Source organism: Crinia signifera, chromosome 3 (assembly GCF_055691185.1).
Source record: "Crinia signifera chromosome 3, ASM5569118v1, whole genome shotgun sequence".
NCBI classification, from domain to species: domain Eukaryota; kingdom Metazoa; phylum Chordata; class Amphibia; order Anura; family Myobatrachidae; genus Crinia; species Crinia signifera.
Window position 1 is genome coordinate 330,804,906 of NC_139219.1, and position 23,043 is coordinate 330,827,948.

The window sequence follows — 23,043 nt, forward strand, 5'->3', positions numbered from 1 at the left end:
GATGTGGTCTCCCCCAGTGTGTGACAGTGCTGAGGATGTGGTCTCCCCCAGTGTGTGACAGTGCTGAGGATGTGGTCTCCCCCAGTGTGTGACAGTGCTGGGGATGTGGTCTCCCCCAGTGTATGACAGTGCTGAGGATGTGGTCTCCCCCAGTGTATGACGGTGCTGAGGATGTGGTCTCCCCCAGTGTATGACAGTGCTGAGGATGTGGTCTCCCCCAGTGTATGACAGTGCTGAGGATGTGGTCTCCCCCAGTGTATGACAGTGCTGGGGATGTGGTCTCCCCCAGTGTGTGACAGTGCTGAGGATGTGGTCTCCCCCAGTGTATGACAGTGCTGAGGATGTGATCTCCCCCTGTGTATGACGGTGCTGAGGATGTGGTCTCCCCCAGTGTATGACGGTGCTGAGGATGTGGTCTCCCCCAGTGTATGACAGTGCTGGGGATGTGGTCTCCCCCAGTGTATGACAGTGCTGAGGATGTGGTGTCCCCCAGTGTGTGACAGTGCTGAGGATGTGGTCTCCCCCAGTGTACGACAGTGCTGAGGATGTGGTCTCCCCCAGGGTATGACGGTGCTGAGGATGTGGTCTCCCCCAGTGTATGACGGTGCTGAGGATGTGGTCTCCCCCAGTGTATGACAGTGCTGAGGATGTGGTCTCCCACAGTGTGTGACAGTGCTAAGGATGTGGTCTCCCCCAGTGTGTGACAGTGCTGAGGACGTGGTCTCCCCCAGTGTATGACGGTGCTGAGGATGTGGTCTCCCCCAGTGTGTGACGGTGCTGAGGATGTGGTCTCCCCCAGTGTATGACGGTGCTGAGGATGTGGTCCCCCCCAGTGTATGACAGTGCTGAGGATGTGGTCTCCCCCAGTGTATGACAGTGCTGAGGATGTGGTGTCCCCCAGTGTATGACAGTGCTGGGGATGTGGTGTCCCCCAGGGTATGACGGTGCTGAGGATGTGGTCTCCCCCAGTGTATGACAGTGCTGAGGATGTGATCTCCCCCTGTGTATGACGGTGCTGAGGATGTGGTGTCCCCCAGGGTATGACGGTGCTGAGGATGTGGTCTCCCCCAGTGTATGACGGTGCTGAGGATGTGGTCTCCCCCAGTGTGTGACAGTGCTGAGGATGTGGTCTCCCCCAGTGTATGACAGTGCTGGGGATGTGGTCTCCCCCAGTGTATGACAGTGCTGAGGATGTGGTGTCCCCCAGTGTGTGACAGTGCTGAGGATGTGGTGTCCCCCAGTGTATGACAGTGCTGAGGATGTGGTCTCCCCCAGTGTGTGACAGTGCTGAGGATGTGATCTCCCCCTGTGTATGACAGTGCTGAGGATGTGGTGTCCCCCAGTGTATGACAGTGCTGAGGATGTGGTGTCCCCCAGTGTATGACAGTGCTGAGGATGTGGTCTCCCCCAGTGTGTGACAGTGCTGAGGATGTGGTCTCCCCCAGTGTATGACAGTGCTGAGGATGTGATCTCCCCCTGTGTATGACAGTGCTGAGGATGTGATCTCCCCCTGTGTATGACGGTGCTGAGGATGTGGTGTCCCCCAGGGTGTGACGGTGCTGAGGATGTGGTCTCCCCCAGTGTGTGACAGTGCTGGGGATGTGGTCTCCCCCAGTGTATGACAGTGCTGAGGATGTGATCTCCCCCTGTGTATGACGGTGCTGAGGATGTGGTGTCCCCCAGGGTATGACGGTGCTGAGGATGTGGTCTCCCCCAGTGTATGACAGTGCTGAGGATGTGATCTCCCCCTGTGTATGACAGTGCTGGGGATGTGGTGTCCCCCAGTGTATGACGGTGCTGGGGATGTGTTGTCCCCCAGTGTGTGACAGTGCTGGGGATGTGGTCTCCCCCAGTGTGTGACAGTGCTGAGGATGTGGTCTCCCCCAGTGTATGACGGTGCTGAGGATGTGGTCTCCCCCTGTGTATGACAGTGCTGAGGATGTGGTCTCCCCCTGTGTATGACAGTGCTGAGGATGTGGTGTCCCCCAGGGTATGACGGTGCTGAGGATGTGGTGTCCCCCAGTGTGTGACGGTGCTGAGGATGTGGTCTCCCCCAGTGTATGACAGTGCTGAGGATGTGATCTCCCCCTGTGTATGACGGTGCTGAGGATGTGGTGTCCCCCAGGGTATGACAGTGCTGGGGATGTGGTCTCCCCCAGTGTGTGACAGTGCTGAGGATGTGGTGTCCCCCAGTGTATGACAGTGCTGGGGATGTGGTCTCCCCCAGTGTATGACAGTGCTGAGGATGTGATCTCCCCCTGTGTATGACGGTGCTGAGGATGTGGTGTCCCCCAGTGTATGACAGTGCTGAGGATGTGATCTCCCCCTGTGTATGACGGTGCTGAGGATGTGGTGTCCCCCAGTGTGTGACAGTGCTGGGGATGTGGTCTCCCCCAGTGTATGACAGTGCTGAGGATGTGGTCTCCCCCAGTGTGTGACAGTGCTGAGGATGTGGTCTCCCCCAGTGTATGACGGTGCTGAGGATGTGGTCTCCCCCAGTGTATGACAGTGCTGGGGATGTGGTCTCCCCCAGTGTATGACGGTGCTGAGGATGTGGTCTCCCCCAGTGTATGACAGTGCTGGGGATGTGGTCTCCCCCAGTGTATGACAGTACTGGGGATGTGGTCTCCCCCAGTGTGTGACAGTGCTGAGGATGTGGTCTCCCCCAGTGTATGACGGTGCTGAGGATGTGGTCTCCCCCAGTGTATGACAGTGCTGAGGATGTGATCTCCCCCTGTGTATGACGGTGCTGAGGATGTGGTGTCCCCCAGTGTATGACAGTGCTGGGGATGTGGTCTCTCCCAGTGTGTGACAGTGCTGAGGATGTGATCTCCCCCTGTGTATGACGGTGCTGAGGATGTGGTGTCCCCCAGTGTGTGACAGTGCTGAGGATGTGATCTCCCCCAGTGTATGACGGTGCTGAGGATGTGGTCTCCCCCAGTGTACGACGGTGCTAAGGATGTGGTGTCCCCCAGTGTATGACAGTGCTGAGGATGTGGTGTCCCCCAGGGTATGACAGTGCTGAGGATGTGGTGTCCCCCAGTGTATGACAGTGCTGAGGATGTGGTGTCCCCCAGTGTATGACACTGCTGAGGATGTGGTGTCCCCCAGGGTATGACGGTGCTGAGGATGTGGTCTCCCCCAGTGTATGACGGTGCTGAGGATGTGGTCTCCCCCAGTGTACGACGGTGCTAAGGATGTGGTGTCCCCCAGTGTATGACAGTGCTGAGGATGTGGTGTCCCCCAGGGTATGACAGTGCTGAGGATGTGGTGTCCCCCAGTGTATGACAGTGCTGAGGATGTGGTGTCCCCCAGTGTATGACAGTGCTGAGGATGTGGTGTCCCCCAGGGTATGACGGTGCTGAGGATGTGGTCTCCCCCAGTGTATGACGGTGCTGAGGATGTGGTCTCCCCCAGTGTATGACAGTGCTGAGGATGTGGTCTCCCCCAGTGTATGACGGTGCTGAGGATGTGGTCTCCCCCAGTGTATGACGGTGCTGAGGATGTGGTCTCCCCCAGTGTATGACGGTGCTGAGGATGTGGTCTCCCCCAGGGTATGACGGTGCTGAGGATGTGGTCTCCCCCAGTGTATGACGGTGCTGAGGATGTGGTCTCCCCCAGTGTATGACAGTGCTGAGGATGTGGTCTCCCCCAGGGTATGACGGTGCTGAGGATGTGGTCTCCCCCAGGGTATGACGGTGCTGAGGATGTGGTCTCCCCCAGTGTATGACGGTGCTGAGGATGTGATCTCCCCCTGTGTATGACAGTGCTGAGAATGTGGTCTCCCCCAGTGTATGACAGTGCTGAGGATGTGGTCTCCCCCAGTGTGTGACAGTGCTGGGGATGTGGTGTCCCCCAGGGTATGACAGTGCTGGGGATGTGGTCTCCCCCAGTGTATGACAGTGCTGAGGATGTGGTGTCCCCCAGTGTATGACGGTGCTGAGGATGTGGTCTCCCCCAGTGTATGACAGTGCTGGGGATGTGGTCTCCCCCAGTGTATGACAGTGCTGGGGATGTGGTGTCCCCCAGTGTATGACAGTGCTGGGGATGTGGTCTCCCCCAGTGTGTGACAGTGCTGAGGATGTGGTGTCCCCCAGTGTATGACAGTGCTGAGGATGTGGTCTCCCCCAGTGTGTGACAGTGCTGAGGATGTGGTGTCCCCCAGTGTATGACAGTGCTGAGGATGTGGTGTCCCCCAGTGTATGACGGTGCTGAGGATGTGGTGTCCCCCAGGGTATGACGGTGCTGAGTATGTGGTGTCCCCCAGGGTATGACGGTGCTGAGTATGTGGTGTCCCCCAGGGTATGACGGTGCTGAGTATGTGGTGTCCCCCAGGGTATGACGGTGCTGAGTATGTGGTGTCCCCCAGGGTATGACGGTGCTGAGGATGTGGTGTCCCCCAGTGTATGACAGTGCTGAGGATGTGGTCTCCCCCAGTGTGTGACAGTGCTGAGGATGTGGTCTCCCCCAGTGTGTGACAGTGCTGAGGATGTGGTCTCCCCCAGTGTATGACAGTGCTGAGGATGTGGTGTCCCCCAGTGTGTGACAGTGCTGAGGATGTGGTGTCCCCCAGTGTGTGACAGTGCTGAGGATGTGGTGTCCCCCAGGGTATGACAGTGCTGAGGATGTGGTCTCCCCCAGTGTATGACAGTGCTGAGGATGTGGTCTCCCCCAGTGTATGACAGTGCTGAGGATGTGGTGTCCCCCAGGGTATGACGGTGCTGAGGATGTGGTCTCCCCCAGTGTGTGACAGTGATGAGGATGTGGTCTCCCCCAGTGTGTGACAGTGCTGAGGATGTGGTCTCCCCCAGTGTACGACGGTGCTGAGTATGTGGTCTCCCCCAGTGTATGACAGTGCTGGGGATGTGGTGTCCCCCAGGGTATGACGGTGCTGAGTATGTGGTGTCCCCCAGGGTATGACGGTGCTGAGGATGTGGTCTCCCCCAGTGTATGACAGTGCTGGGGATGTGGTCTCCCCCAGTGTATGACAGTGCTGGGGATGTGGTCTCCCCCAGTGTATGACGGTGCTGAGGATGTGGTCTCCCCCAGTGTATGACGGTGCTGGGGATGTGGTCTCCCCCAGTGTGTGACAGTGCTGGGGATGTGGTCTCCCCCAATGTATGACAGTGCTGGGGATGTGGTCTCCCCCAGTGTATGACAGTGCTGAGGATGTGGTCTCCCCCAGTGTATGACAGTGCTGAGGATGTGGTCTCCCCCAGTGTATGACAGTGCTGAGGATGTGGTCTCCCCCAGGGTATGACAGTGCTGAGGATGTGGTCTCCCCCAGTGTATGACAGTGCTGGGGATGTGGTCTCCCCCAGTGTATGACAGTGCTGGGGATGTGGTCTCCCCCAGTGTATGACGGTGCTGAGGATGTGGTCTCCCCCAGTGTATGACGGTGCTGGGGATGTGGTCTCCCCCAGTGTGTGACAGTGCTGGGGATGTGGTCTCCCCCAGTGTGTGACAGTGCTGGGGATGTGGTCTCCCCCAGTGTATGACAGTGCTGAGGATGTGGTCTCCCCCAGTGTATGACAGTGCTGGGGATGTGGTCTCCCCCAGTGTATGACAGTGCTGGGGATGTGGTCTCCCCCAGGGTATGACAGTGCTGGGGATGTGGTGTCCCCCAGGGTATGACAGTGCTGGGGATGTGGTCTCCCCCAGTGTATGACAGTGCTGGGGATGTGGTGTCCCCCAGGGTATGACGGTGCTGAGGATGTGGTCTCCCCCAATGTATGACAGTGCTGAGGATGTGGTCTCCCCCAGTGTGTGACAGTGCTGGGGATGTGGTCTCCCCCAGTGTATGACAGTGCTGGGGATGTGGTCTCCCCCAGTGTATGACAGTGCTGGGGATGTGGTGTCCCCCAGGGTATGACGGTGCTGAGGATGTGGTCTCCCCCAGTGTATGACAGTGCTGGGGATGTGGTCTCCCCCAGTGTATGACAGTGCTGGGGATGTGGTCTCCCCCAGTGTGTGACAGTGATGAGGATGTGGTCTCCCCCAGTGTACGACGGTGCTGAGGATGTGGTGTCCCCCAGGGTATGACGGTGCTGAGGATGTGGTCTCCCCCAGTGTATGACAGTGCTGAGGATGTGGTCTCCCCCAGTGTGTGACAGTGCTGGGGATGTGGTCTCCCCCAGTGTGTGACAGTGCTGAGGATGTGGTCTCCCCCAGTGTATGACGGTGCTGAGGATGTGGTCTCCCCCAATGTATGACGGTGCTGAGGATGTGGTCTCCCCCAGTGTATGACAGTGCTGGGGATGTGGTCTCCCCCAGTGTATGACAGTGCTGGGGATGTGGTCTCCCCCAGTGTATGACAGTGCTGGGGATGTGTTGTCCCCCAGGGTATGACGGTGCTGAGGATGTGGTCTCCCCCAGTGTGTGACGGTGATGAGGATGTGGTCTCCCCCAGTGTGTGATAGTGCTGAGGATGTGGTCTCCCCCAGTGTATGACAGTGCTGGGGATGTGGTCTCCCCCAGGGTATGACAGTGCTGGGGATGTGGTGTCCCCCAGGGTATGACGGTGCTGAGTATGTGGTGTCCCCCAGGGTATGACGGTGCTGAGGATGTGGTCTCCCCCAGTGTATGACGGTGCTGGGGATGTGGTCTCCCCCAGTGTATGACAGTGCTGGGGATGTGGTCTCCCCCAGTGTATGACGGTGCTGGGGATGTGGTCTCCCCCAGTGTATGACGGTGCTGAGGATGTGGTCTCCCCCAGTGTATGACGGTGCTGGGGATGTGGTCTCCCCCAGTGTGTGACGGTGCTGGGGATGTGGTCTCCCCCAGTGTGTGACAGTGCTGGGGATGTGGTCTCCCCCAGTGTATGACAGTGCTGAGGATGTGGTCTCCCCCAGTGTATGACAGTGCTGGGGATGTGGTCTCCCCCAGTGTATGACAGTGCTGGGGATGTGGTCTCCCCCAGGGTATGACAGTGCTGGGGATGTGGTGTCCCCCAGGGTATGACAGTGCTGGGGATGTGGTCTCCCCCAGTGTATGACAGTGCTGGGGATGTGGTGTCCCCCAGGGTATGACAGTGCTGGGGATGTGGTCTCCCCCAGTGTGTGACAGTGCTGAGGATGTGGTCTCCCCCAGTGTGTGACAGTGCTGAGGATGTGGTCTCCCCCAGTGTGTGACAGTGCTGGGGATGTGGTCTCCCCCAGTGTGTGACAGTGCTGGGGATGTGGTGTCCCCCAGGGTATGACGGTGCTGAGGATGTGGTCTCCCCCAATGTATGACAGTGCTGAGGATGTGGTCTCCCCCAGTGTGTGACAGTGCTGGGGATGTGGTCTCCCCCAGTGTGTGACAGTGCTGGGGATGTGTTGTCCCCCAGTGTGTGACAGTGCTGGGGACGTGTTGTCCCCCAGTGTGTGACAGTGCTGAGGACGTGGTCTCCCCTAGTGTACGACGGTGCTGAGGATGTGGTCTCCCCCAGTGTATGACGGTGCTGAGGATGTGGTGTCCCCTAGTGTATGACAGTGCTGAGGATGTGGTGTCCCCCAGGGTATGACGGTGCTGAGGATGTGGTGTCCCCCAGGGTATGACGGTGCTGAGGATGTGGTCTCCCCCAGTGTATGACGGTGCTGAGGATGTGGTCTCCCCCAGTGTATGACAGTGCTGGGGATGTGGTCTCCCCCAGTGTATGACAGTGCTGGGGATGTGGTCTCCCCCAATGTATGACAGTGCTGAGGATGTGGTCTCCCCCAGTGTGTGACAGTGCTGAGGATGTGGTCTCCCCCAGTGTATGACAGTGCTGAGGATGTGGTGTCCCCCAGGGTATGACAGTGCTGAGGATGTGGTCTCCCCCAGTGTGTGACAGTGCTGGGGATGTGTTGTCCCCCAGTGTGTGACAGTGCTGAGGACGTGGTCTCCCCTAGTGTACGACGGTGCTGAGGATGTGGTCTCCCCCAGTGTATGACGGTGCTGAGGATGTGGTGTCCCCCAGTGTATGACAGTGCTGAGGATGTGGTGTCCCCCAGGGTATGACGGTGCTGAGGATGTGGTGTCCCCCAGGGTATGACGGTGCTGAGGATGTGGTCTCCCCCAGTGTATGACAGTGCTGAGGATGTGGTCTCCCCCAGTGTATGACAGTGCTGGGGATGTGGTCTCCCCCAGTGTATGACAGTGCTGGGGATGTGTTGTCCGCCAGTGTAAGTACACCGTGCTGTGCGCGCGTTTTATGTACCCCGTGCTGTGTGCTGGTATTATGTACACCGCGCTGTGCGCATGTCTTATGTACACCGTGCGCACAGCACTGTGTACATAAGACCAGCGCACAGCATGGGGTACATAAGACGTGCGCACAGCACGATGTACATAAGACGTGCGCACAGCACAGTGTACATAAGACGTGCGCACAGCACGATGTACTTAAGACGTGCGCACAGCATGGTGTACATAAGACGTGTGCACAACACGGTGTACATAAGATGTGCGCACAGTACGGTGTACATAAGACATGCACACAGCATGGTGTACATAAGACATACGCACAGCACGGTGTACATAAAACACATGCACAGCATGGTGTACATAAGACGTGTGCACAGCACGGTGTACATAAGACGTAAGCACAGCACGGTGTACATAAACCACGTGCACAGCACGGTGTACCTAAGACGCACGCACAGCACGGTGTACATAAAACGCGCGCACAGCACGGTGTACCTAAGACGTACGCACAGCACGGTGTACATAAAACACATGCACAGCATGGTGTACATAAGACGTGTGCACAGCACGGTGTACATAAGACGTGAGCACAGCACGGTGTACATAAAACGTGTGCATAGCACAGTGTACATAAGACGTGCGCACAGCACGGTGTACATAAACCGCGTGCACAGCACGGTGTACATAAGACGCACGCACAGTATGGTGTACATAAAACGCACGCACAGCACGGTGTACATAAGACGAGAGCACAGCACGGCGTACATAAGACGCGAGTACATCGCTGCGTACATAAGACGCGAGCACAGCACTGTGCACATAAAACGTGCGCACAGCACGGTGTACATAAGACGAGAGCACAGCACGGCATACATAAGATGCGAGCACAGCGCTGCGTACATAAGACATGCGCACAGCATGGTGTACATATGACCCGCGCACAGCACGGTGTACATAAGACGCGCACACAGCACGGTGTACATAAGACGTGCACACAGCATGGTGTACATAAGATGTGTGCACAGCGCAGTGTACATAAGACGTGCGCACAGCACGGTGCACATAAGGCATGCGCACAGCACAGTGTACATAAGACGTGCGCACAGCATGATGTACATAAGACGTGCGCACAGCACGGTGTACATAAGACGTGTGCACAACACGGTGTAGATAGGATGTGTGCACAGTACGGTGTACATAAGACATGCGCACAGCATGGTGTGCATAAGACCCGTGCACAGCACGGTGTACATAAAACACATGCACAGCACGGTGTACATAAGACGTGCGCACAGCACGTGTACATAAGACGTGAGCACAGCACGGTGTACATAAAACGTGTGCACAGCACAGTGTACATAAGACGCGCGCACAGCACGGTGTACATAAACCGCGTGCACAGCACGGTGTACATAAGATGCACGCACAGCACGGTGTACATAAAACGCGCGCACAGCACGGTGTACATAAGACGAGAGCACAGCACGGCGTACATAAGACGCGAGCACAGCGCTGCGTACATAAGCGCGCACAGCACAGTGTACATAAAACGTGCGCACAGCATACATAAGACGAGAGCACAGCGCGGCATACATGAGACGCGAGCACAGCGCTGCATACATAAGAAGTGCGCACAGCACGGTGTACATAAAATGCGCACACAGCACGGTGTACATAAGACATGCGCACAGCATGGTGTACATATGACCCGCGCACAGCATGGTGTACATAAGACGCGCACACAGCACGGTGTACATAAGACGCGCACACAGCATGGTGTACATAAGACGTGCGCACAGCACGGTGTACATAAGACGTACGCACAGCACGGTGTACATAAAACGCGCGCACAGCACGGTGTACATAAGACATGCACACAGCACGGTGTACATAAAACGCATGCACAGCACGGTGTACATAAGACGCGTGCACAGCACGGTGTACATAAAACGTGTGCAGAGCACGGTGTACATAAGACGTGCACACAATAGTTTTCAAATGTTTTTGTCCTGAATTTAAACATAAGTCCACGGGGACAATGTCTGTGATTCTGATGCCTGGAGGGGTAACGTTGCTGCTGCAGTGCTTCCAGTAGAGGACGGGTATAACTAACCGGTTATTATATTTATAATGTTTGTGAATGAGGCTTTGATGAGTCTTCTATTGATTTGGACTTTACCTGATCGCATTTGTTCTAATATTCTGTAGTATAATGAGCAGAATTGCTGCCCCAGCAACCACAGACCAGATGGGGGGATTGGTGGGACCCCTTCTTAGTGTAGGATTGCTGGGGGTTAGTGCACAGTTATCTAGAGCACCCCTATCCCCTGACACCCGGAGGTCTGAAGGATGATCCCTGTTATAGTGGATGCTAGTAGACTTTGCTGTCCAGCATTACGGGAGTGGGGTGACGGGTGCGGGCACTGTGATATACTGACTAATTTTATGTTTTACACAGAGCAACATGTATACAGTAGGTAATGATCTTCTACACACGTTTCGCTGCCAAACAAGTCTCAAGACACTCATTTTATTTCCCCCTATAACTAACGGTCCTGGGCCTGTGTAGACAGAGCAACATGTATACAGTAGGTGGTGATCCACTACACGCGTTTCGTAGCCAAACAAGCCCCAAGAAACTCATTTTATTTCCCCCTATATAACTAACGTTACTGGGCATGTGTAGACAGAGCAACATGTATACATTAGGTAGTGATCCTCTACACGCGTTTCGCAGCCAAACAAGTCCCAAGAAACTCATTTTATTTCCCCCTATAACAAACGGTCCTGGACCTGTGTAGACAGAGCTAAGGACTGCTGAGTCCCAGGTTTTTATATTTTCAAAAATGACTTTGGAATAGCTAAACTTTGTCACTAAATAAATGTATATGAAACGCGTCGCCCTCGGCTCCATGCTGCTGAAACAACCTGAGGATGTCAGGACTCTGTCGGCTTATTGTGAGTAATAATAAATCCACAGTGACAACGTGTATCCCCGGGCACAATCATGTACAAGCATTCCAGGTCAAGTCATCCAATAGAAGCGTGATAAACAGTCCTGCGAGTGTGGCAGGGAGCAACGCAACGCTCTGCAGAGCCACCGTCGTAACGAGCAGCGAGAGGCATTTATTTACGCCACGGTCAGAGCCGCTGAGTGACCCTCCTGAATGTTGGGATTAATGTTTGCCGTCATTATATTTACTGCGCGTCTGTGTTAGTAATTACCAGAAGCATTCATTAAAATGTACAAGCGGCGTCTAAGGTCTCATATCGCAGCAGTGAATGAGCCATTAACCCTAAAGGTTTAAAGCAAAATACACTGTCGCCGTGACCGGGGTAATGACTGTAGGTGACATTAATTCTGCATGTAGGGATACAGTACATGGAAGTGCTTACTGCGTCTGACGGCGCTCAGTGAATCATGGAGGAACCGATGACATATGATATATGGCTACAAGCCCTGCAAAGAGCATTAATCTTGCTTTAATTTGTTTTCTCCTTTAGAACGTTCCTTTCTGTAGTGATTACCGTCAGCGGTTTGATATCTTCCGCGTGGAGATCGATGAGAATGGATAATGGCCACAGACAATGCCTCTCCGGCAACGTCCCTGTACTTTTATATTATAAACATTCTAAATCGTTGTTTAAAAAAAGTTTATCGAGTGACTGTTAAACATTTCAGGAACGTCTAATAAGCGTGCACTTAGCGCCGTTCAGTCGTAGACTTGCGCATGGAATTTCACCTGATTTTAAGATTAAGTACAGAATTTTTTGGGCGCTGATGAGGGCTTACTCGCTTCAGTTCATCAGGCGCAGTACAGGTGTTGCGCTGTGACATCATGCACCTACTCTGCAATTTTGTATGGGCCAAGATGTATTAGCAGCAATGTTACAGTGTTTTTATTTCCGCCCAGAGGAGATGATTCTACGGGGTCCTGGAGGTCGGGTCTGTCCTGATACCTTCAGTGCGACGCATTTTACAATATCTAGTTGCTTGTTGGTTCCCCCGAAACCATTATGTTGATGTTTCAGTATTTCTACAAAGAGCATTTTGAGAATGGGGAAGAGGGGGTGCACCCTAAATACACCAGGCAGGCAAATAGGCGCATTTCTTCCGAATAAAATAAAATGGAACATTTTACCCCTTTTAATGCTCTTATGAGTTGAAGTTTTGGGGGAAAAAACCTTCATACTTGCTAAAAATAACTGTCACAGTTTGCAGACCACCCCAGTAGGTGTACGGGGAGAGTTTATTTGTACTTATTAACAGTTTCTTATATTGCGCAGCAGATTCCGTTGCGCTTTACAAAAGGAGACAGTGATACAACAAACAGGGTATTAACAGACAGTCAAAAGGTAGGAGGGCCCTGCTCGCAAGCTTACAATCTATAGGGAAATAGTAGCATACCCTCCAACATGACCCATGGTGTAGTTTGGTTTATGTCTTTGTGTTCATCAATTGTCACATTTCCAGAGCACAATGGTGATGGCAGTAGGCCATTTTGTTGCGTGACTCTCAAATGAAGCAACCAATTACAATGCAATATTTTTTATTGAATTTGGAACATGCCTACTTATACAGGGGCATCATAGAAATATGTCACCCATGAAAGTCATCCTTCTGTTATATTAATATATATATATATATATATATATATATATATATATATATATATATATATATATATATATATATATATATATATATATATATTGCATTTTTGGTGAAATGCCGGATTTACACCCTTTGCTTACCGCTCCTCTCTCCTCTTTCAGACGTTCCGTTGGCCGATCGCCAGTAACATAGATGGGAACGAGATGCTGGAAATACAAGTGTTTAACTACAGCAAAGTCTTCACTAACAGGTCAGTCTGAGCATGCGGTGCTGTCCGGCCCCAGGGTATCGGTACAAGTGTCAGCGTCTCACATTGGCAGATATATGCTAATAACACGGCAGAGCAGCGGGGAAAACATGCACTAAATAACATAGCTGTAGTGACCAGAGCCCTTACTGCTAGCTGCATGCAGTATACGTGTGGTGCGCTGTGTGTCTCATGGGGGAGGTGCTTCTCTATCTCGCAGAGCAGCGGGGAAAACATGCACTAAATAACATAGCTGCAGTGACCAGAGCCCTTACTGCTAGCTGCATGCAGTATACGTGTGGTGCGCTGTGTCTCATGGGGGAGGTGCTTCTCTATCTCGCAGAGCAGAAGCCTCAGGCCTAGTGCCTGGTCTGCGGAACCATTAATGGGTGTAACCCTGGAATGGTTTGATGGTAACTCGTCATTGATAGGTTGAATGCGATGGGGAAATTCTTGGAACCGATGGAGGACGCCCTTTCCGATGGTTATCGCTAGCTTTGGGGAAATATATCATATTGCAGATTCATAGAATCTCTGGGGGGGTTTTTTGGGTGGGGGATTTCGGTAAACGGTAAATTTTGTGTAATATTCTGATTTAGTTTGCACCAGTAGTGGTGCTTTCATCTGACCTTCTCACATTGGGCGCATGAGTTAGACTGTCCTCACAATGGCACTGTTGATATATTCAGCTCCCAACTGCCATGTATTCTGCTCCCAACAGTCACATGTTCCACTCCCAACAGTCACGTGTTCAGCTCCCTACAGTCATGTGTTCAGCTCCCTACAGTCATGTGTTCAGCTCCCAACAGGCATGTGTTCCGCTCCCAACTGTAAATTCATTCAACTCCAAATTGCCATGTGTTCTGCACCCAACTGCCATGTGTTCAGCTCCCAACTGCCACATGTTGCACTCCTAACTGCTGCATGCTTTGCCCCCAACTGTCATGGGTTAGAACAATGCCAATTAGGAGCTGATTGGTTGAGGCAACATATATCATATGCAATGAATTCTATCATTTATTCATGTAAATGTATGTATGTATATATATAACGTGTGTGCGTGTGTGTGTGTGTGTGTATGTGTGTGTGTGTGTAGACAGAGGATTAGCCTACAGCAAGTACACGGACAGTCCTCTCCCTTGTGCCCTAATTAATAATGGGCTTTGATGAAGCCGTCTGATCAGACAATGGCCGGCGGTGACAATGGAAGCCTGGGATGAATAATACACGTGCACTCGGCAGGGAAATAAAGGACATGTGATATTGACCAAGTCACACAGACGGGAGATGAATTATTAAATGATGGAGATAAGAAGGAGACCTTGGCGTACGTCACCTTCCAGCTGAGTAATGTCCCCTCTCATCAGTCACCGCGCAGCTAATGAGGAAAGTATTACATCTCCGGGAACAGTGCACCTGCTGCCGACACACCGGATGCCGACACACTGGGGAGGTCGCCATTCTCTATGCCCAATCAATATACAACTTTCTATTGCGAATTTGCAGCGCGTCCGATAATAGGACAAACACATCCTCTGCTGTGCACAGGGCGGGGGTGGGGGCTCCATTAGACTTAGGGACGTGTGTGTGTGTATGTGTGTGTGTGTATGTGTGTGTGTGTGTGTGTGTGTGTGTGTGTGTGTGTGAGTGGGGGGGGGGGGGGGGTAGCTGTGCACAGGGCGGGGGCTCCATTAGACTTAGGGACATGTGTGTGTGTATGGGGGGGGAGGGGGGGGTTAGATTTAGGGACATATTAATGAAAGAAAATTTGGCATAACTAGAATTTCATGCTCATTGCCAGGGGTTGCATGCTTGTTGCTAGGGGTTTCATGCACATTACCAGAGATGACATGCTCGTTGCTACAGCAGGTCCCATGTATAAGCTGTGGCAACTGCATAGGCGGCACACCGGTGTCTTTAGAAATAACACAGGAGCCTGTTTGTGCAATCAACATTTTGAGATTTAATTGTCTCCTCATCAGGATTTGTACCTCCCCCACCCTCTCGGTGGCCCTGTGTGTATGCACCTTTAGCGATATACAGTATGCGACCCTGTAGGACCTCTACCGTCTATCCTTCTGCCCAGTAGGGCCTCTAGCGTCTGTCTCCTCCAAGTCGTCGGCCATTTTTGGAAGGACATTTTCAGCAGATTCCATACAGACGACCCATTGGAGTCTGCATCTCCATGCACGAGTGCCATGTTCCAGACGCTTGCAGTAGGCGGCCCAATAGAAATCCTGCCAGCTGCAACATTTGCATATCGACGCCCAGCTGCCGTGTACTGCATTGCTGCTGTGGTCAGGGCGTTCCTCTGGGTCAGGCCTGGTGATAGATCTGGGTCCCACTATAATTCCCAGAGCTCACAACCTTCTCCCCTACTCACTCAGAGGAAACATTGGGAAGCGAGCTGTGAAGTATGAGCGGAAGGGAAATGCGGCACAGGCAGTGGATAAATATTGTATCAGCGGGGGCAGGAGGACACCTGAGCCAGCACTTTATTCTCAGTTATAAACAGTGTTCATGCAAGAACAAATCCCAAGCGGTAGAACAGAGATTTCATAAGACGGTGCGTCTGCGACATCCTGCAGTACGTGTCTGTACGTCGTGGCGGGGCTCATTGGGCTGTTTATGTATACAGTACGTGTCTGTACGTCGCGGCGGGGCTCATTCCGCTGTTTATGTATACAGTACGTGTCTGTACGTCGCGGCCGGGCTCATTCCGCTGTTTATGTATACAGTACGTGTCTGTACGTCGCGGCCGGGCTCATTCCGCTGTTTATGTATACAGTACGTGTCTGTACGTCGCGGCCGGGCTCATTCCGCTGTTTATGTATACAGTACGTGTCTGTACGTCGCGGCGGGGCTCATTCCGCTGTTTCTGTACATGTCAGGGAAAGCAATTCAAGTGCAAACAAAGGGCCTGATTCATCTTTGTTAACAAAGCAAAGAAACTGGGCAAAACCATGCTGCACTGCAGATGGGGCGGATGTAACATGTGCAGAGAGTTTTACACTGCAATTTACTTTTCAGTTTGAACGCACCTCACCCAAATCTAAAGCCCCCCATACAGTTATGCGATTTGGGACGATTTCACCCGATTCCAATGCATCGGGATGAGAAATCAGGTGAAATCAGCCAGAATCGTATGTATTTGACATCGGATCAGAGATTTATTAAAGGCAAAAATAGCCCAAAACAACCAAAATAGATTGTAAAGTTTGTTAAATTGTTTGAAAATGTACAAAAAATTGTAATTTCAATTGTGACCCAACAGAACCAGGTATATTTATTTGATTTGTCTGAAACCTCAATAGCAGGGGTGAGCGTGGCGGGACCTCAGGCTGCAAACATCAGGCATATAAGGGCACAGCAATGACTTATATTAGCCCTGGATCAGATGAGTGTTTGTGGGTAATACAGTGCACGTGACATGTTTTGGCCAGGGTAAATATGATATCCGGGTGATGGAGGTTCCAGTGATCATAAGACCAACCCTGGCATCCTAATAGGGAGAATGCACCCTAAGCCTTACCCCCAAACCGCCTTTTGGGGTACCCGATTTTCAGGAGCTTTCCGGCCATTCTGGGAGGGTAGGCAACCCTGATTTACCCCCTACCCATAGCCCAACCCTAACCCCCCCCCAATTCTAAGTGCCTGACCCTAACCCCTCTCCCCGCAGCCTAACTCTCCTCCCTGCAGCTTAAACCTAACCTCACCTCTCCGGTGCCGGTGTCGGTGCCGGTGTTCTGATGGCAGTTTGGATGCCGGCCTTCCTATACTCAATTTATGGTACTTGTTTAGTTTCACGGTGGCAGATATCGCATGTGATTCGATGTGATTTTGTAATAACCCCACTATCCACTACGCATGGAGTTGACTTTATATAGTGTAGCGAGCCACCGAGCCCGAAGTGTGGCGAGCGGACACGGATTACTTTACATGTATTCCGTGGTGAGCCTTAGCCTAACCCTCTCTCTCCACAGCCCTACAATCTATAGGGACCTACAAGGACAGGCACCAGTAATAGCATAGCTTGTAGGTCCAGAAGGGAAGCTATATAATACATAAGTGCCTCAGAGGTCCGGCATCCTGACCACTGGAATCCTGACCACAGTTTCAGTAGATTTTGGCTTCTGCTGAGTGGGAATAGAACACATTTAGAACTGTAAATAGAAATCAATGGACCATGAAACACAATGGAACAAATAAAATTGACCGTTAGTAAACGATATATTTGGAACAGAAACACTGGAGGTCATTCAGGTCCCTACTCCCCGGTGCAAATCCGCAATGGTGAGCGATGTTTGTCAATCATCTTTATGATCATAATCATCTATGCGCATGTGCACCCGCTTGGTGCGAGCGACCGCGGCGTATTGATTATTCGCAGGCCGCCGTTACATAGGGCGTGGGGCGGCGGGCCATCATCGCGCCCATGGGAATGCCCAGCGTTTAATGGGCGTTCCCATGAAAACCTTAGACGTTCCCATGGTAATTTGCCGGTGACGCTGGTCTGGGGGGGGGGGGGGGGGGGGGGGGGGGGGGCAGGCAGCTGACGCCAATCGATGCCAGCTGCCCGCCCTCTTCCTGTACAGGGATACACCAGATCACTGTAGAAATCATTCGATGGTCGGTGACCATCGAATGATTTATTATCCACACGCAATCTGTGAATGGATGTCTATGCTAAACATCCAATCGCATGCATGCGGGAAAATTCGCGGTGCGTGCGGGGACAATCGCATGCATGCGGGGACATTCGCGGTGCATGCGGGGACAATCGCATGCATGCGGGGACATTCGCGGTGCGGGGACATGCGCATGCATGCGGGGACATTCACGGTGCATGCGGCAGGCGTTCGTGCCGGCAGCGTTTATAGTGCACGTAAAGCTGCGAATTTCACAGCTTTGCATGTGAACCAGAATGAGGCCACTGTGTGCAATGTTGTGTCGATATTGATTTTTTTCGAATTGATCTGAAAGAGATCTTTAATGATCTGACCCCCGACTGTCATTTCTACTCACACGTTTTTCTTTTGCAGACTTATTGGGACATTTCGAATGGTGCTACAGAAAGTGGTGGAGGAGGCTCAGCTGGAAGTGACGGACACGCTCATCGATGACAATAATTCTGCAATACGAGTACGTACCTGGCAAGGCCTCATGACAGATATTCCCCCTGTTAAATGTGCACATTCATTCTGTAGGATATCACAGTACGTCCCCTGTGCCGCGCAGAAGAATGGCGGGTACTGCTTGTGTATAAGTGGTTACATTTTGCTCAGGGTATTTCCCCCAAAAAGTTCTTCCCAACCCTTCCCTTTCTGGCACGGCCTATGTGATGTCATGCCGCCACCGCCGCTGAAGTGAAGAAGAGACACTTAGAGGAACGGGCTCTGTGTATGGTGAAGACAAGGGGGGGAGGGGGGGGAAGTGATAAAATGGAGAATGTTAAACCACCAACCAATCAGCTCCTACCTGTCGTTTTTCAAACCCAGCCTGTGACATGACAGGTAGGAGCTGATTGGCTAGTGGTTTATCACTCTCCATTTTATCACTTTTCAAGCTTAGTACATCTGGCCCACAGAGAGTGACCAGCTGGAGTGACAGAGGCAGAGACATGTACAAAGGGCACTACTGTGGGCATTCTGAATATAAGGTGCACTACTAGGATGGGAACACTTGTGTGGCATGACATGTGTAAGGGGTCTTATTTTGTAACAACACTTGAATAAGTGAACTACTATGTGGTGTAATATGAATCAGGGGCACTGCTTTGTGTCATTATTTGTATTGGTTGGGAGAGTTATTTTGTTTCCGCGCTTGATGTAGGGAGCTGCTCCTATAGGTTTTGGATAATAGGGTTGTTTTAAAGAGCGCTGGGTGAATTAGTGTTATATTGCTTATTATATGAGAAAAGGAGGGGGCTATATATAATGTTATGGGTCTAATGGAGGAGAGATTTGTAATAAGTGGTACCTGTGAGTCATCCTTGAAAAAGTACGCTTGGCGTACGAAACGCGTTGGGACCTTACAGAAAAACCACCGGGGAAGCCGTCACCTACACCCGTATTCAACTCCTCCACGGCCGCAATACAACTTCCGGCAACTTCCGGTATACCCGCTACGGACGGAGCATCAGCGCAAACGGCTATCACACAGATAGCCTTTGCGCTTAGAAGCCCTCCAGCTACCATCGCAGAGAACTGGAAGAAACGGAGTGAAGGTACCATCTTTGTTACAGGGTTAGATAGGGACAGTGTTCACCGGCAATATCCTAACGTCATTTTACAAAAAATCAAGTTTTCCCCAAAAGGGCTTAAACATTCTTTATTAACCCTTTTCTTCCCTCACAGGTACCACTTATTACAAATCTCTCCTCCATTAGACCCATAACATTATATATAGCCCCCTCCTTTTCTCATATAATAAGCAATATAACACTAATTCACCCAGCGCTCTTTAAAACAACCCTATTATTTGTATTGGGGCAATATTGTGTGACCACGCACCGTTGTTGTAAGAGTATTGTCCCTTGTATAAAGTATGAGATATCTCTGGTCCTGGCTCCACCTAATAAGGGGGTTGGTGGTAGCGGTTCTACCACCTCTCCTGGACCACTGTACGCCCCCTGCATTTGCTGCAGTAAAAGAGTTTGCAGCCGTTAGGAGTCAGTACAGTTACTGTGACATTGGGTCTGATTCACACCTGATCGCTGCCCAGCTCACCATTGAATGGATTACCGCCTGTTCTCAGCAGCAGAGTGAGCATAGACTAGGTGCTGTGATCACCATGGTGAGATGGCCCCAGTGGCCCTCCCTCCCAAGGACTGGGTGTCACCTGCGTTTCCCGGCCACTCCCAGAAAAAGACGGCGTGCTGCCCACAAACGAATTTGCAGCCCAGCACTTGGGTTTGAATCATGCCCATTGTTCCGATGACATGAGGATAGTATTGTGCACCAATATGACAGATAATGAGTTACTGTACTATATATACCATTTCTATACTGCGATTTTATTAACAGTTTCTAATGTGGAACATCCTGCCCTAAATTACATTTGAAAGTTATTTCAAAAGAATTGATATAACACAAAGCAGGATTCATTCTGTCTGTGATATAATCTGTATAAATGGTCTCTTCTCTTCATCAGTTCAGCGCAGACGGTTTATACTGTATTTCAAGTTGATACAATTTTTTAAATACACAATTAAAATAATAAGTAGTTATGTAGATGTCAGAAGACAGATAGAAAATAGGGGAAGCTCTCCGACATCTTCATCACAGGAACAGGTGATTATTATCCAGGGGGGAGGAAGGAGAAATGCTGTAGGAAGTACATTAATGCCGTATCCAATGTGGACGGTATACTAACGAGTACACCCCAATGTGGACGGTATACTAATGAGTACACCCCAATGTGGACGGTATACTAATGAGTACACCCCAATGTGGACGGTATACTAATGAGTACACCCCAATGTGGACGGTATACTAATGAGTACACCCCAATGTGGACGGTATACTAACGAGTACACCCCAATGTGGATGGTATACTAACAAGTACACCCCAATGTGGACGGTATACTAATTAGTACACCCCAATGTGGACGGTATACTAATGAGTACACCCCAATGTGGACGGTATACTAATGAGTACACCCCAATGTGGACGGTATACTAATGAGTACACCCCAATGTGGACGGTATACTAATGAGTACACCCCAATGTGGACGGTATACTAATGAGTACACCCCAATGTGGACGGTATACTAATGAGTACACCCCAATGTGGACGGTATACTAATGAGTACACCCCAATGTGGACGGTATACTAATGAGTACACCCCAATGTGGACGGTATACTAATGAGTACACCCCAATGTGGACGGTATACTAATGAGTACACCCCAATGTGGACGGTATACTAATGAGTACACCCCAATGTGGACGGTATACTAATGAGTACACCCCAATGTGGACGGTATACTAATGAGTACACCCCAATGTGGACGGTATACTAACGAGTACACCCCAATGTGGACGGTATAATAATGAGTACACCCAATGTGGAAGGTATACTAAGGAGTACACCCAATGTGGAAGGTATACTAATGAGTACACTCCAATGTGGAAGGTATACTAATGAGTACACTCCAATGTGGACGGTATACTAATGAGTACACTCCAATGTGGACGGTTTACTAATGAGTACACCCCAATGTGGACGGTATACTAACGAGTACACCCCAATGTGGACGGTATACTAATGAGTACACCCCAATGTGGACGGTATACTAATGAGTACACCCCAATGTGGACGGTATACTAATGAGTACACTCCAACGTGGACGGTATACTAATGAGTACACCCCAATGTGGACGGTATACTAATGAGTACACTCCAACGTGGACGGTATACTAATGAGTACACTCCAACGTGGACGGTATACTAATGAGTACACCCCAATGTGGACGGTATACTAATGAGTACACCCCAATGTGGACGGTATACTAATGAGTACACCCCAATGTGGACGGTATACTAATGAGTACACCCCAATGTGGACGGTATACTAATGAGTACACCCCAATGTGGACGGTATACTAATGAGTACACCCCAATGTGGACGGTATACTAATGAGTACACCCCAATGTGGACGGTGTACTAATGAGTACACCCCAATGTGGACGGTGTACTAATGAGTACACCCCAATGTGGACGGTATACTAATGAGTACACTCCAATGTGGACGGTATACTAATGAGTACACTCCAATGTGGAAGGTATACTAATGAGTAAACTACAATGTGGAAGGTATACTAATGAGTACACTCCAATGTGGACGGTATACTAATGAGTACACCCCAATGTGGACGGTATACTAATGAGTACACTCCAATGTGGACGGTATACTAATGAGTACACTCCAATGTGGACGGTATACTAATGAGTACACTCCAATGTGGACGGTATACTAATGAGTACACTCCAATGTGGACGGTATACTAATGAGTACACTCCAATGTGGAAGGTATACTAATGAGCACACTCCAATGTGGACGGTATACTAATGAGTACACTCCAATGTGGACGGTATACTAATGAGCACACTCCAATGTGGACGGTATACTAATGAGCACACTCCAATGTGGACGGTAAACTAATGAGCACACTCCAATGTGGACGGTATACTAATGAGCACACTCCAATGTGGACGGTATACTAATGAGCACACTCCAATGTGGACGGTATACTAATGAGCACACTCCAATGTGGACGGTATACTAATGAGCACACTCCAATGTGGACGGTATACTTATGAGTACACCCCAATGTGGACGGTATACTAATGAGTACACCCCAATGTGGACGGTATACTAATGAGTACACCCCAATGTGGACGGTATACTAATGAGTACACCCCAATGTGGACGGTATACTAATGAGTACACCCCAATGTGGACGGTATACTAATGAGTACACCCCAATGTGGACGGTATACTAATGAGTACACCCCAATGTGGACGGTATACTAATGAGTACACCCCAATGTGGACGGTATACTAATGAGTACACCCCAATGTGGACGGTATACTAATGATTACACCCCAATGTGGACGGTATACTAATGATTACACCCCAATGTGGACGGTATACTAATGAGTACACTCCAATGTGGACAGTATACTAATGAGTACACTCCAATGTGGTCGGTATACTAATGAGTACACCCCAACGTGGACGGTATACTAATGAGCACACCCCAATGTGGAAGGTATACTAATGAGTACACTCCAATGTGGACAGTATACTAATGAGTACACCCCAATGTGGACGGTATACTAATGAGTACACCCCAATGTGGACGGTATACTAACGAGTACACCCCAATGTGGATGGTATACTAACGAGTACACCCCAATGTGGACGGTATACTAATGAGCACACTCCAATGTGGACGGTATACTAATGAGCACACTCCAATGTGGACGGTATACTAATGAGCACAC

The 23,043-nt window shown here is 50.9% G+C and overlaps 1 protein-coding gene across 26 annotated transcripts in view; it reads left to right on the forward strand.

Annotated features, from left to right (window-relative positions):
* OTOF (otoferlin) overlaps positions 1-23,043 on the forward strand; it is a 341,513-nt gene that overhangs the window by 87,508 nt on the left and 230,962 nt on the right. For all 26 annotated transcript variants that reach the window (XM_083178857.1, XM_083178866.1, XM_083178868.1 and 23 more), the window contains 2 exons: positions 12,943-13,031; positions 18,071-18,170. In XM_083178857.1, coding sequence (XP_083034983.1) covers positions 12,943-13,031; positions 18,071-18,170 — 189 coding nt within the window. The remainder of the gene's footprint in view (positions 1-12,942; positions 13,032-18,070; positions 18,171-23,043) is intronic.